Source organism: Aulonocara stuartgranti (genome assembly GCF_965226115.1).
Source record: "Aulonocara stuartgranti genome assembly, chromosome: 10".
Taxonomy (NCBI): domain Eukaryota; kingdom Metazoa; phylum Chordata; class Actinopteri; order Cichliformes; family Cichlidae; genus Aulonocara; species Aulonocara stuartgranti.
This window is the reverse complement of record NC_138946.1, coordinates 17,228,909-17,244,410: the sequence shown is the minus strand read 5'-3', so window position 1 is coordinate 17,244,410 and position 15,502 is coordinate 17,228,909. Positions and strand designations below refer to the sequence as shown.

Sequence of the window (15,502 nt, the reverse complement as noted above, 5' to 3'; positions counted from 1 at the left end):
GCAATGTGTGGCCATTTTTTATAAGCAGCCAAGCAAGCAAGATTGTGTTTTTTAAGAGTTGCAGCAAAGCAGTAAAATAATAATCTGTTTATAGTTTCACAGCGAAAGTTCACAAATTCAACAACTAGTGTATAATTTTAGCTTTTAGTTTAATTTTGCACATAAAGATGTTCAGCTATGAGAACAAATGACTATTTTAAACTGGTGAAATAAAAGAAAATAGATAAAACTGAACCTCTAATGTCGTCTGTGAAATTTCAGGTTGTATAATCACTGTGACAACTTTCAGTGAGGACGGCTGTTCTGTTCCTGTGTTATTTGAAGAAGCTCCACAGGAGTAGGTTTAAATGGGTTCTTTAGAAAAGAACAATGCAGGAAATGCTGAAAACTGAAAGTGGTAATTTTGTACTACTAACAGGGTATTGATGTCTGTGATGCAGGATGTTGCTATTTTCACAAACAGGAAAGAAAAAAAAACAGCAGGTAGTTCAACGAATGACAAGTGTGTGCAAAATGCAGCGTTTTAACTAGAAATCGCATTTATGGAAGTAAGATTTCACTCAAAATGGCAATAAATGTACGCGTGATACACGGTTGTGATCAATGAAAAGCCAAGTCATCAAATTCTTTGCATATTTTATTTTCTTATCATGATTTTTTTTCCAACTCACACGTCATATTTTACATCTTTGCAATAAAACATGAATACAATAGTTTTTTTTTTAGGGTTTCATAGATCCAAAAATATTTAACCTTTTTTTGGATACGTAAGTTGAACCTGTCGATAGAGTATGTGCATGTGCGCATTTGATCAAGATGGCTTCACACATACGGTACATCTCACATTTCATCCTCTCTCTCCGCCCTCCGCCCCGCCTCTATCAGCTACAGAATCATGATATTGCTTACAACTGTGAGGTTGTAAAACTTATAATCACACATGAGCTCAACGTTTTAAATACAAACATCAATGCACAAATTATCCCGTAGGAAAATGGACCTAAACGAAATGGCAGCCGACCAGAAAGAACCAAGCTAATAAATAATGATATGTGATTGGTGCAAAGTGCAAATACAAAACAAAACTTTTACATTGATTTGATTCTCTCTTTTTTTTTTTTTATTTTAAATAATCAACAAATGTGGGTAAGTGAAAGTTTGCGCTTCCAGTCTTATTCAGCTGATCAAGTCTCCCGCCAAGCCTGAACCGAGACTATATGTACATATTTGACAGAACGATCACCAAATATACAAAGGAAATCATGTCAGTCTTGTGTTCGTCATCCTTGGTGGCACTGGTAAGACCTCTTTATCATTACCTTCCCTGGCAAAACATTTACCACCGTTATTACCATCAGCCTTGTCAACATTATAATAATTATTACACAGTATTTTACATACAGCAAGTCATTAATAAATTAAAGGTGATAAGCGCAGTTCGTGTAGTGAAAGTAGAAGTGTAGACTCTGAAGGAAGCAGAGCCTTATTTACATAAAAATCTGATTTAAGCCTGCTGAGGGTAAAGAACAAAAAAAACCTAAATGAATATTCAAAAAAAGAAAAGAAAAGAATAAAACAGGTGAAATTAAACAAGATTAAACAATTTTAAAAAATTAGACCTTCCAGCAATTTTTCAAGGGTGAATTTAAGATCAAGCCAATAGCACCTGTTTTTGAACAATGGGTAGAGCTAGTTCATTTCTGACCATTTCTTATCAGTTTAGATACATATTTCATTAATTATCCACCCAATAAGCGATGTGCTGGCATCTCCTCAAATGAAAAGTAAAGAACAAAATGTTAAACATAGCCAAAAGAAAAGAAAAGAAAACCTAGGATTTCTTTGAGGAACAGCAAATGTACCAGTCCTGTGAGTGGTACAGGTATGAAAGACCTCTACAATATCTGCTCACCTTGCCTCCCCCTCCCCACTCTGCAGTCTTCTTATTCTATTAGCAGGTTTTGGTGTGTATCTTCTGGGTATTAAGTGTCTGTGGTTACACACGTGTGTGTGCGCGTACATACACGTATGCACAGAGGAAGCAGTTTCCACCAGCGCCGTCGCATCCTAAAATCAAGTGAACTTCACAAGGGAATACAGCCTAAGGTCCGGTACTTGTTTTTCCATCGTCTCTGAACCTGTAGTTTCCCCTGTGCTGCAGATACACAGCAGAATGCATCACCTCCTCGCCTCCCTCCATCGTCCTCTTCCTCGCACTGTCCTCAGTACCTGTTCTGGTGTTCGTAGTGCCAGCGGTTGAAGTCTATGTTGAATGCCACAATGCTGCCAGACGCCATGCCAGTGATCAAAGTCCTGAGGGCAGAGAACACAGTAAATCACATCTGCGAACCATCGAAACTTTTGCAATCACATCACAAAGGTGACGCAGTCTTTGTCCTCTTCCTGTTTTACCTCTGGTCGTGTGATAGGTCCATGGCACGGATTCCGGCATCACAGCCCGGATAGATGTAAAGCTGTTTGAAGTCACACGCCTGCCACACCTCAACAACTCCATTATCGCCTCCTGTCACCAAATTCTGCCCATCACTACTTAGCAGGATTGCCTGGAAAAGAAAAAAAAGAGTCCAAGTTAAAAGAAGCTCTTGGTTTATGGCTGAATAATGCGAACACCAGTGTATGAAAATGTTTGCATTCGAGTAACCCTGACAGCTTTACCCGTGTCGAATCGTTGACCTCCATTTGTGCCAGCAGTTTTCCATTTATGCTGAAGTTGCAGAAGCGGCCTCTCTCATAGTAGATGATGCAGTGTCCCTCGCTAGACACCGAGATGAGGCGTGGCTGCTGGCACAGCTCTGGACCCTCCAGGGCTCTGAGCAGGTCCCCTGTGATAGTGTGGACGAGGCACGGGCCCTCTGAGGGAAAAGATCAAAGCAAGATAGTGTAAAGCTTTGGCAAAAGCAACATTCACTGTGATTAACGTTCACTGCGTCCACGCCACTGTTCTCTGATGTGCATCTTTTATAATTAAATTAAATATTTATTTGCAAATAAACCTCTTCTGGGCAAAGACATATAAAGATGTACAAACCTTTGGCTCCACTAATAACCAATCCCAGCTCCGCGCAGACGGACACACACACCACCTCGTGGTCATGTCCTGTCAGTACTGCTCTGGGAGCAGGATAGTCACCTGAGGAAAACACAGTTAAGAGTCAAACCACTACATTTGCAGTAAAAATGTTTCCATTGCTGTAAATATACAATAAACATGCTCTAATTATTCAACTTAATGTTTGACCTTGAAGCGCATTCATGCACTCATGTCCCAAACAACGACTAGTTAACTTGCACACATTCTGTATCCACCATTTCACCACTCACTGTTGTTAGGGTTGTCCCCTATAATATGGTGCCGCCCACTCCAGTACCACAGAAGAAGAGTGGCATCTCTGGATCCTGACACGATGTAGCAGTCTCCTCCAATGTAAGACTCTGACCTAGCCAGACACGTCACCACATCCCAGTGGCCAAAAACTATCTGGGTCAGCTTTCCTGTGGAGAGCAGGGAGGTAGACAAGTTTGCCAACGTGTGTGTGCCTCTCCTTATCAAACTCCTGGAAGGCGACGGTGGGATAAAAATGCTTCGTGATGATAACTTAATCAAGCCGTGTCTCCTTTTAAACCCGAGGATCAGTAAAAACAGCATCTACCTCCATGTGCCTGCATGTATTTCCAAAAAAGCCTGCATCTCTTCTATGTAATAAATTAATAAACATGCAAAGCAACGACTCTGACAGAATCATAAATTTAAGCTTCAAAAAGGAAGCTGACAGCCTCGAGGAAATGCTTGCTGTACTTAGTGCTTGACATGACTTATAAATAATACAAAAACCAACCAGTTTCTGTGGAGTAAACACGGAAGCTCTTGTCCCAGAAGCCGCAGACGAGGATGTAACGGTTATCAGCAGTAACCACAAAACAGTGTGTGTTAATTTGGATGCTCTGGTCCACCAGGTCAGTGATCTGACGCTTGTTCACGCCTGAGTTGTTTGCTACATGGGAAGAAAAAGATGTAATCAGGCTAATGAGGGCAGAAAAATGGAAAATGGTTAACAGTATATCTAAATTCCCGATGCATCACGTGATGCTTTTGGCCACAGCTCCCCCAGTGATCTGGAAATTCCCTTTATCTACTTACAGAACATGTGTATCAAAACTATGGTCTGCAACTGCTTATATAAAAACAAGAGCTGCATATAAGCATCTGTGATAAATTCTGCAATAACCTATAATATTAAAAACTCCTTGATTCAGATCTGCATCTGGGCCACATCCCACCTCTGGTCAATAAAATACAACATAAATTGCATCTATAACTTTTTGAATGGATAAAATGCTGTGAATATGTGTGAGAACTGACCAATGAGAGGGTCCATCTCAATGGGCAGATGATGAGCTTGTTCTAGGGAGTATCCTGGAGCTCCACGGAGGCCTGAAGGGTTTGAGGCACAAATATTACACAGTCATACATACGCACATCTTCAAGTGGTGAAGAAGGCCTGATCCAGTGCTCTCTGATGGGAGCTCTGATGCAAGCGTACATTAAAAATTAAGTGCCTCGTGTGGCAGTCGGTACTAAAAGCCACTTAAGCTGCCCGTGATCCTGTATAATCACATTACCATGATTAATTACACGTAGTCTGTTGCGCTAATGAGGTCATTAATAAGGTTAATTGAAGCTTTAATTAACAAATATTTCTATGTCAACATCGAGGGTGTGAACAAAACAGGACTAAAGGGCATTATGAAACAACAAGAGCAAATGCTTCAGGCTCAGCTGTAAGTATACAAGCATTACCGGCTTTGGGAAATCAGTCGCAAAAATTCTTTAATAATTTAAATTTTACACGGACTTCCATCAACGTACACTCACCGACAGTGTTGTGCCAGCGGTTTACGGCGAACAGCCGGCTACATGTGACCGTCACGGCTGCTGGTATGCTGAGGTGGGGGAGCGTGTTGGCCGCGACGTGTGTCACGGGAGAGTTGGAGGGAAACTTGAGCACCATGATGACATCCTGCTGCATCTGATCCTTAAACATCAGAGGGCTCTGGGGAAGGAAACACTGGTGAGACAGACAGAGAAAGAGAAAGGGAGAGAGAGAAAGGGCAAGAGGGTAGGTTGGAGGAAGGGGGATGGAGACGAAGGGAGAGGGACAGACAGAACAGATGGGACAGAGGGACGGCAGGGGAAACGGTATATTAGTGGGAGCACAGGGTCAGAGCAGGTACACACACTGAGGGTGGCTCTAGGTCTAGGAAAGGAGGCGGATGCACCGGTTGCTGAGGGCTCGGGGTCTGACGGGTTTGGGTTGACATTGATGGCTCTGATGTAGAGAAGCAGAGGCCTCATGCTGCTGAGAGTAGCAGGGACTACAGAGAGGCTACAAACACCATTACATACTACTGTATGTAATAAAACTTCAAATAGCTTACATCTTGCTAATGGAAGCTATTCCTCTCGGAGAATGCGGACTAAAAATAATTGATGCACTGGGTAGAAATGTTTTAAAAATATGATAAATAAATGAAAACAATGAAGATTCAAAGCACTGCTAGCTCAGTAGCTCTGCAGCGCTCCTACAGTTGACTTGGTGTTTTCATCAGGTGTTTGTCTGTAAGTGCGTGCCAAGATGTGCTAAGGCTGTTGAGGTATCTCACCAGGTGCATGGCGGAGGACCGAGGTGGGTGTGGCTCGATCAGCAGCTGGGAGGGCACCTGACCACTAAGCTGAATCTGGGCCTCAATCAGCTGGAATCAGAGAGGAAGAGATGGGCTTACCACGCACAAGTTCGATTTCTGCACTTTAATGATAATCGTCAACAAACCTCACGCTGTACAGCATCTAGATTGTCTAGGTTGACTGCTCCCTCGTAGGATAAGAAGTTGAACACATTGAGAGCTCGCACCGCTTCTGGCCCTCGCTGCTTGTAGCCAAATATTAGATCAATCCACTGGTGAAGCTGGCACGACACGAACTCGCTCTCCAATGCCTGGAGAGAGGGAAAGAATCAGAGAGAGAGAATATTCGCAGTTTATCTCCAGATTTGAAGGTGAGGCAAAGAAAAAAAAGAAACAAAACTTCCAGGTTTAGTATTAAAAAAAACAAGTCTCTGTTTTTCTCACCATGCGGTTAATGCGAACAAAATCCTCGGGTTTCTTGGCCCAGACGGGAAGCTCCACATCACTTACAGGAACTGCATCTTCGCGCATCCCGAGCTCATATTCATTACTGTTGACGAACATCTCGGGCAAGTAGTAGAACTCTGGGATCAGCTCCTTATGGACACGAGCAAAAACACATTGTTCAGTCACTGCCTCTTTTTGAGGAGCATGCTGTGCCATGTGGTGGCTTAACCTTGCTTAATGTCTGCATATCTTACTGGAAAGGAGACACAAATGATATTGTAACTGATTTTGAGTACATCATAAACAAAAAAGCACAATTAAATAAATAGAAAAAATAAAGACCTGAAGAGTACAGCCTACTTACGATGGGGAAATATTGTTCTTCTGCAAAATTACCAGGTAATTAAACAATACCGAAAATTACTTAAGCAGTACTTAAAATTACTTACAGTATAATTTGTATCTCCTTTCCAATAAAACAGAAACAATTTCGGTTAAGCCACTCTATAATACAGCCCACACACAGGTACAGCCTACTTGCTCTGTAAGATGGCAAAATATTATTTTGTTTTCTGCCAAATTACCAGAAAATTATGCAGTACTTGAAAATAATTATGCAGCACTTAAAATTACTTACAGTATAATTATTTCTTTGTTACATGTAAAAAACCAACTCGTTATTTGTTGTTTTAGTGGAAGCTAAATTTAATTTCAATGCATTTTCATATAAAAAAACATTGAAATTGTTATATTATAAAACGAACACCCCAAGATCAGAAACAAACAGCCAACAAACCAAAATCACACAAAATACCTAGCCTGGTGAACATCTAACAATCCACCCTCTGCACTCTCAGTATAATAACAGGCTATGCTGCTGCTTTAGTTAACTGGATCTAAGAAAAATCCACATCAATTATTGACGCTCCTTTAGCAAATTATTATCAAATATTTCACATATGGTACTTTCAGCTGCTCCCTTATTTCCCAAGGGGTCACCACAGCAAACGGCTCCACATGTCTGATCTGGCACAGATTTGTCACCAGATGCCTTTTCCTTCCCTGCAAAACTCCCATTTATCCTGGAGTGCGACCACCGCTGACTTGCAAACCCTTAAAACTGGGGTTGTGCCTCCTCCTGGAATTAAGCTGAGGACCTTTCCTCATATGCAAAACAAATATGTTAACCACTTGAGGCCATAAGGCCACTTCTAAATACTTTCAAATTGGAAATGAAAGAAGAAAATCATAATTTCATGCTCCTGGTGTTAGGTCTCAGTGCGGATGGATTTTATGCTGAATACATCTAGTCCAACAACCTCAAACCAGTCACTTCAGTAGGTTGTTCCACGTTACCTTCACATCAGCCGTGTCCCTCTGGCAGTTCCTCCACGAGCGACCGATGCCAGAAAAGGCTCTCTCTGGATGGTCGAACTTACCATCATTAGCGCTGAGGAAAAATGTGGTAAAGGGCTCCTACAGGAACAGAAAACAGACACGTTCATGTGAAAAGCAGCCCTGAGTGTCTGGCGTGTGTTTAGTTAGCTGTTTCCAGTTTATAAGTGTGTTAAGTAGGCACTCACTATTCTGAGCATCCACATCAGTGTTGAATGAGCTGTGGAGTATAAGGTTGTGTAGTGGTGAGGAGGTGCGCTGTCGTCATCCCATGTCTCGTAGCGCTCAGCATAAAATGCTGCTCGTTTGGGATTCAGGGCACCGATTGGCTAGAAGAAATCAGAGAGAAATAACTGGATGAATACTTTGAAGAGAAACCACACATTAGCGTTCTTCTGCATAGCGGGGTGTATACGCTCTTGGTGGGGATGTGATAAGGAGAGATTTGTGCTATTCCTTGGTACATTATGTACCGTAAATGCTATTTTGTGACTTTGATTCATTTGAGTTGATAGCATCTCCAAGTAGCACACACGCAGGAAATTGGAAAAGGTGCATAAAGAGTTTTATGGGTGGGAGCTCTAACCTTGGAAAGGTCTCTGAAGTTGCCCGGTAGTGTGAGATCGAGCTCCTCTGAATCATAGTTGGTCAAGACCCAAGGAAAGACAGGGTACTGGTTCAAATCATTATAGGTCCTCCCTGCAGAAGACACAACAGCCATCAGCGACAACAGTGTGGCGTTAGTCTTGTTATAAACTGCAAGGACACACACACACACACACACACACACACACACACACACACACACACACACACACACACACACACACTACTCTTAGATTATAACAAACTATAAAATGTCTGTGTAAATGTTACTCTGGGAAAAGAAACGTTGCTATAAATATTTTAAAATCTTACACATCCATTATGCCGGACTCGTGCTGAAATATTAACGAACCGCTGAGCCCAGATGAAATGTTATACACACATTAACTAAAGACGCATGTTTTTAGTTAAAAAAAAGAAAGTCAAGCAGAGAGATAAAAGTACAAACTGTTGATAAATGATGTCAGGAGTTAAACAAATATTCACTCAGTTTCTTTGTGTGCTTCTGACACTTACTCAGTATCTCAATATGTATTAAAACAAGTGGTTTTATTCATTTTTCTAAATCTGTTTTCTAGTATATAAAGAACAATTTGGCAAACTGCAGACAAAGCATTCATCTTATTACAAATCTGTCACCTTCTTTGTCTGCCCTCTTCATTAAAGTGTTTATAGAATCACCAATGAAGGAAATACACAATGGAAGTGTGCGTTTTCTATCCTTGGCAATCGAAGCAACCAAATAAGTTTAAACTGCTAAAAAACTTCACAGTGAATAAGAAATGTCCGTATGACTCAGCAGAAATGTTTGGACATATCAGCCAGATTTGTGTGCTTGACCGATCTTCTGTTCACACGTATATCATTGACAGGTCCAGAGGTAGAAGAGTCAGCGCTCATTTAAAGTGGACTTCACCTGCAATAGTGTTGAGGAACATGAGGTACTCAAAGTTAGAGATCTCTCTCCGCTGCCAGCGCTGCGTCATGTTGGATGACTTGAACAGCTGGCGAGGAGTGGCCAAGGAAATCCGCCTGAAATGTACACACACACGAAATGTAATTCTCCATTTATCAAATCTTGGCATTGCCCTTCGAAGACAGAGCTGTGCATACCTGGCCTGTGGCAGACCATAACTCGTTCCTACACCGACCCGCGGGAGACTGTAGACAACCCGTTTAACGGTGGCCTGGTCGGGGAAGTTAAACATCACAGATGCTAGAGGGAGAACAAGATACAGTTAATGCTGATTTAAAATGAACCACTCACTTAACACTGAGCTAATATCCAAGAGTACATTTAAACAGATCAGGTAGTGTAGTCATTCTATACTAAAGCGGGTTAATTGCAGTGTCACCTGTGAGTATGATCGTTTCAGTAAGAACTCTGGAGACTTACTTCTGTTGGCCATGAAGACTTCTAGTCCAGTGTTCTGTAGCAGGTATCGTCTGGAGAACACAGCTCGGATCTCACTGAACATCCATTTGCCATGCAAACCCTCCGAGTAGGCAAGCACCTAATGAAGATGCACATTATTGGGAAAAAAAGCACAAAGAAAGACTTATAAGTTAACCCTGTAATTTACCGGTTTTCCTCCTCTCTCTTTCTGTGCACTGATCACTTATAAAGAAAAATGATTTGTTCTTACTTTAGGGTCCATCTTCTTAAACGCAGTATCTTCTTCATCTACCTCAAAGTAGATCTCAGTAGTAGTGATGGACAGAGTGCCTCGAGCCACCACCACTGGTGCTACCAACTGAGCTGGAGTACTCAGAACCACCGGACCTGTGGGGACAAATTCAAGGGTCAGGCATTACTATCGGTAGTTATACAAGTATCCGGGTCATGCCAATAAGCATGATCACAGGAGAATATAAAACAGCACATTAGGGTCATTTCATGTTAGTTAAGATTGACCAATCATTGGCTTCTTTCCCCTCTGTTGGAAACAACCGATCGGTTATGAAAGCCAGGGAGGAATCACTGGATTAAACAAGGTGTTTGATCTGATTTGCATCAGTTTTTAGTGAATTGTGATTTAATCTTCTGTGAGATAAATCAGCCAGACGGTTAGATTAGCTGCAAAGCTTTCAAATGTCAAACTTGCCTTTGGAGATAAAAAGTCTCGGACGAAAACGTACTAAAAACAAGAGTCAGAGAGTTTATTGTTCAGCTGGACTGTAACAAAGTCTGTGTGTGTGTGTCTGTGTGTGTGTGTGTTTGTTTGTTTCTTACCAGCGAGGTTATCGATCTCTTTTTCCTGCAGCAGACTAACAGCGTCATCGTCTCCCTCCAGCATGAGCTCTGCCTCCGGGTTTTGGGTGACCACCGACTGACTCCGGAAATTCTTTTTTTTGAGTCCCTTCTCCTCGTCTTCTGTACCTGTTTATGTTTAAGTGAGCATGTTAGAATATGCAGGAAAAAAACAAAACAAAGCAATATTTGTATGTTAGTAAACATTACTGACTGTACTCATCGAGAGCTTTGAGCGGCATGTCGGCGTGAGTAGATCCAAAGGCATTTCGCACGAATCTCCGCCTCCTCCTGAGGTCGTCCTCCCAGTAGTCTAGACGCCAGAAGTCGTGTAATTGGCTGAAAGTCGGGAGGAAAAAAGATGAGCAATTTCAGTTGAGGCACTTGTCTAAAGACAGAGATGACGTTATATGTGACATTTATGCTAAAAACCACCCAAACTAATTTCCTACAGTCTAAAAGGTTCCTCGTTATTAGGATAAAGGGCATCATTTGACCATGAGGGCTTTTCCAACTCTACAAACACCAATAACGGGCTTTTAGATAAAGAGGAAGAACAAATATTGTTGAGTTATGAACTGTAAACAACCAACAGTTTCTTTAATAGTGGCATAACGGATGAAGGATGGATAAGGTTAGATGTTACATGTTACATCACATGTGGCCGCCAGCCTGTAGGAAGGTCTGGATGAGCAAATGCTGAAGTGCATTAAAACAAAATAAGGACATCAGTCTCTTGATGCTTCCAGGCAGTAAATATATTAGGAGTCAGATACTGCACATTTTTATTACCCATTTCATTAATTTATATCAAAATCTGACTCCTTACTCATACTCCTGCAGGGATCGCTCGTGAGATTACACAGTGATGGTCTACCTCTGTGACATTGTTCCCCATGCTCCGTGCTTATTGGTCAGGATGTTGAGGATCTTCTGTTTCAGCTGGTTAGCAGTCACATGATCTCTGTGCTTAGCGGCGCTGATGAGGTGATCACACATTTTCTCCTCCTCCCTTCGGTCTGCAGCGTACTGCGCACAGTTAGACTGGAGGAGAAGGGGACGTGGAAAGTTAAACAAGGACCAGAAACAGTAAGACCGTGGACCATTACTGTGACGAGGACATGGTGCTAACAAGGAGTCAGTAGGTGATCAGATGAGGATCCTTAGTATTTACACATCAGGCCGATACACGCGTGGATAACTGCTTATCTTATATTGCACATATGCTAACAAGATTTATCGGAAGTTATTCCGAAACTGTCAATTGCAATCTAATGTAAAAAAAAACTGTAAAAAATGTTTATATAAAAAAATATACTGATAGTCCATTTACTCTTAAATATCAACAATTAGTTGATTATCATTTTCTTGGAGGATCAAGGCTGTTTTGTCAACCCTGAGATGAGAAAAAACTGAGTTTTCTGTTCCAAAAAGAGTTGAATAAAACTTTGAGGCATTTATTGTGGTAACAGACTCTGTGAACCTGTCTGCTGTCTGGTTTTAGTTCCTCATTTGTAAGGCTGATAGAAAAATGAACAGCAGAGTGAATTCATCGCACAATTTTACGTCTTTGCAGACATGAAATCCCAATTATATACGGTATTAGCTTCATGTTATATTTCACACAAGTGCTTTTATGATCAATCAGTCAATGATGTCAGCGCATAGACAGCAATCAGTGGACATCATGGATTTATGAACAGTTTAAAATAACAGGCTACATCTTTCTAACTCCGTGATTCTTTGAACAATAATGCAGCTGTTTTTTCTAAAGAAAAAAAGTGTTTTTTCAAGTCACTTCACTTCAGTGACAGAAATATTTGCAAATGTTTTAAAACTAAAGTTTAAATATTAAATTTAAACACAATAATTTGTGATGCTGTAATCGCTCACAGTGACAGAAAAAGTGGGAGCATGACAATAAAACAGAACGAAACTTTGTAAAGTTAAACAGGCTGCAAATATATGCCTCGATATGCATCGATTATACATTGATATGCAGTTACTAGATGCATAATTTGTAAAGGTTTCAGTGTCTGAAAATTCACAGTTTGAAAACTTTGGGGCCATTTCCACTAAAAATCATCTAAATCTGTGATACTGGGTGTAAAAATTTGATTTAGAAATCAGTGTACGGTCTGACACTCAGCTGCGGTCATAAGCTGTGGGTAGTGGCTTATCCACAGAGACTGCTGACCCAAACCCAGACGATGGTTGAATTGACTCTTTTCTCATAAGATAAAAGTCATGGCCCACACCGACTCACACTCATATTCCAATGGATAAAAATAAGCTCTGCTTATTATTTACTTGTTGCCATGGTGACTCTTGGTATCAGAGCTCCATTAATGATGGCTTTTTGCTCCATTACTTATGCATGCTCTTAACGCAGAGTTTACTGACCTTATTTCTGGAGCTGAAAACTTAAATTTGTCCAACCCAGAGTTCAAAGTTAGTTTGTTGAACCTGCTTTCTGGAAAATGGACCAGATAAACCTGAACAATATTTACCTGAAGCCCTCACAAAACAAAAGGACTTCACTTATCTGCACTGCTGATTTTTTTAAAAACGTTGAAAACAATACATATCGTCCAGTTTCTGTGGCTTCTTGCTCGCATACATACAGCAAGTGACAAACAGAAGTTGTATTTTGTGCTTATACCTCAAATTCAGCATGTTTGTGTACATCCTCAGCCCTCTGTCTGTTCAGGATGAACTCCGCTTCATTCGCAACGCGCACAATATGATCCTTCATGGCATGGCACAGGAGTCTGGCAGTGGGAGTAAGTGGAAAAAGAGCAAAAGAATAAAATAAAATGGAAGGAACCATCTCTATTTAGAGAAAACATAAATTCTCAACAAGATGGGATGTGCAGCAATAAGAATGGCTAATGATTTCAGCTAACATCTGCTTCATTTTCAATGCAATGCTGTCGTTTTCCACTTTGTGCTTTCTTTGTTGGGTTTGCACTGATACTCGGGTAGTTTGGAGTAAAAAGGAAAAGCAAAACTGCAAGCACTGAAATTAGACCGGCTCAAATCAGCTGTAAATGTAATTGCACAATAATGATTCGACTTCCTGCTGGTCACACATGGCACTGTGCACTTATCCTGGCAAGGTTCTCATTAGGGCTCTATCACACCCATTAGTTGTTAAGCACTGATACAGAATTAGTGTTAATGTGTGAATTACAGAGTGATGTGCTGCGATAATCATTAAGTGTGATGGATTACCTTCCCTCATTGATAAGCTCAATGAAAGCAAGTCCAGCATTCTTCTGAATTGAGTTCTGCCACTCCTAAGTGTAGAAGAGACACCAAAAAGAGTACGATGAACCACAGCTGGGAGTAAAAAAGGGTAAATGATGAACAGGTCAAGCCATGCACACACCTCTACGGGTCATTTTATACTGGTTTTATTCATGTTCTAAACATGTAGTCAGTTTATTTTGGAGACTAAAGAATGTTAATTCATTTACTGTTGGTTTTACAATGGCTCATGAAAGTGGATCAGAGCATCAGAATGACTAGTGGCGCAATATACAATTACCCAAATACTTCAATAAAATATGAAATAAAACATATGATTTACAAGTATTTTACTTGAGTGTTTCTGTGCTATGCTGCCTTCTACTTCTGCTCTCCATTTCTTTGTTTTAAAGAATTAAATTGTAATCCTTGAACACTCACAGGTAATCTTACTACGATACACAAAATCTATGTTTGGGTGTCTGTTTGTTTGCAAACTCCTCTTAGCTCATCAGGAGTTGAGCAGCCAAACTTGGCATGCAGGTACATCTTGGTGCCCCGATGGTTCTTATCCATATCAGACACTATGGCGTCATCATGTTGCCTAGCAACAAGCTAAAATAATCCATTTATGCACCTGTGAAATCTTATAAAATGTATCAATAATTTTGTCACAAACACATTTTCTTTATATTGCCAGAATCTAAATTAGCGTACTCCCTTCTGAGTCACCTGTGCTAGATCAGAAAGGATGCTATATTATGATGCTGTTATATTGCCTAGCAACCACATCTACCGCCCCATTTTTAAACATTTCTCAAGTTTATCAAGTAAATCAGTTTGGAACCAGCACCAACAGGCCAAACAATATTATAGCACGGGCATGCAAATGCAATGCAATGCAAAGTATATACACATGTAGTATCTACTACAGCTTACACTACATATCAGTATATACAGGATTAACAATTTATAATATATTTGTACCATATTCAGAGTTACATCTGAATATCTTTGTATTTGATGAAAAACAAAGAAAACACATGACGGTTCAGTTCCCATAAACATGTTTTAATGGAATGTTGAATTTAATTTTTCTTTTAGCCTGCAGTAGGTTGAAGTTCCTGCCTGGGAAACCTGCTGAAAGCACCTCAGAAACGCAGTGACAGCAGATGCCAGAGCAGCTTCACTGATCCGATATTGATCGCGTGGAACTCTACAGGAGGGATGATTATTCCAAACGATATTCCCTCATTTGGTGTCTTGATAGTGAAAGTGGAGAAAACTGGTCTCCCAGAATTCATCTGCTATAGGCGTTCAATATCGTTGTGATCTAGTGACCTTCATACTCAAACTTTCACTGAGCTCTCGTGACATGCAATGGGGGCACTGTCATATACTGGAAAGGATCTCTCTCATCAGGATAGAGAAGTTTCAATACAGGACAAAACGGATCTGCAGCCAGCATTTCCTCAAACCATGACAACACAAGTGTCCTGCTTTCTTGGCCTTCTTGTTTTCATTAAACATCAACCTAATGACCAGCATCACAGTGATAAAATATGTGTTGGTAATTGATATTTTCAACCAATAATACTGAAGTATTTTTTCCACTAATCTAAAATCATCCAGGCCATCCTTTTAAACTATGATTCCTCCTTCAAAGCCACTTATCTTCAATGATGCTAATTAAAACAACAACAACTATGCCTTCTTGGCTTTTTAGTACATGCCAGAAACCCTTGATTATTAATACACAGTACTGCAGTGAACCTGTGTGAAGGCATCTGCATTTGTTATATCGGGGATTTCCTTTAATTGGTCAAACATTTGTTCATTCTTCCACAGTAA

General features: G+C 40.6%; 1 protein-coding gene across 15 annotated transcripts in view; it reads right to left on the bottom strand.

Moving 5' to 3' along the window:
- Window positions 1–1,102: 1,102 nt before the first annotated feature.
- The window catches only part of nbeaa (neurobeachin a), a 99,121-nt gene continuing 84,721 nt past the window's right edge, over window positions 1,103–15,502 (bottom strand). For 10 of the 15 annotated variants that reach the window (XM_082548513.1, XM_082548520.1, XM_082548524.1 and 7 more), the window contains 23 exons: window positions 13,637–13,701; window positions 13,065–13,173; window positions 11,280–11,446; window positions 10,617–10,741; window positions 10,385–10,531; window positions 9,798–9,934; window positions 9,548–9,665; window positions 9,265–9,367; window positions 9,068–9,183; window positions 8,132–8,244; window positions 7,734–7,874; window positions 7,507–7,626; window positions 6,148–6,300; window positions 5,850–6,014; window positions 5,683–5,772; window positions 4,895–5,087; window positions 4,382–4,453; window positions 3,858–4,013; window positions 3,343–3,513; window positions 3,050–3,151; window positions 2,677–2,873; window positions 2,413–2,564; window positions 1,103–2,313 (listed from right to left, as the gene is read on the bottom strand). In XM_082548513.1, coding sequence (XP_082404639.1) covers window positions 2,223–2,313; window positions 2,413–2,564; window positions 2,677–2,873; window positions 3,050–3,151; window positions 3,343–3,513; window positions 3,858–4,013; window positions 4,382–4,453; window positions 4,895–5,087; window positions 5,683–5,772; window positions 5,850–6,014; window positions 6,148–6,300; window positions 7,507–7,626; window positions 7,734–7,874; window positions 8,132–8,244; window positions 9,068–9,183; window positions 9,265–9,367; window positions 9,548–9,665; window positions 9,798–9,934; window positions 10,385–10,531; window positions 10,617–10,741; window positions 11,280–11,446; window positions 13,065–13,173; window positions 13,637–13,701 — 3,003 coding nt within the window. In that variant the 3' untranslated portion in view covers window positions 1,103–2,222. The remainder of the gene's footprint in view (window positions 2,314–2,412; window positions 2,565–2,676; window positions 2,874–3,049; window positions 3,152–3,342; window positions 3,514–3,857; window positions 4,014–4,381; window positions 4,454–4,894; window positions 5,088–5,682; window positions 5,773–5,849; window positions 6,015–6,147; window positions 6,301–7,506; window positions 7,627–7,733; window positions 7,875–8,131; window positions 8,245–9,067; window positions 9,184–9,264; window positions 9,368–9,547; window positions 9,666–9,797; window positions 9,935–10,384; window positions 10,532–10,616; window positions 10,742–11,279; window positions 11,447–13,064; window positions 13,174–13,636; window positions 13,702–15,502) is intronic. The other 5 variants (XM_082548522.1, XM_082548519.1, XM_082548516.1 and 2 more) reach the window with 1 other exon arrangement.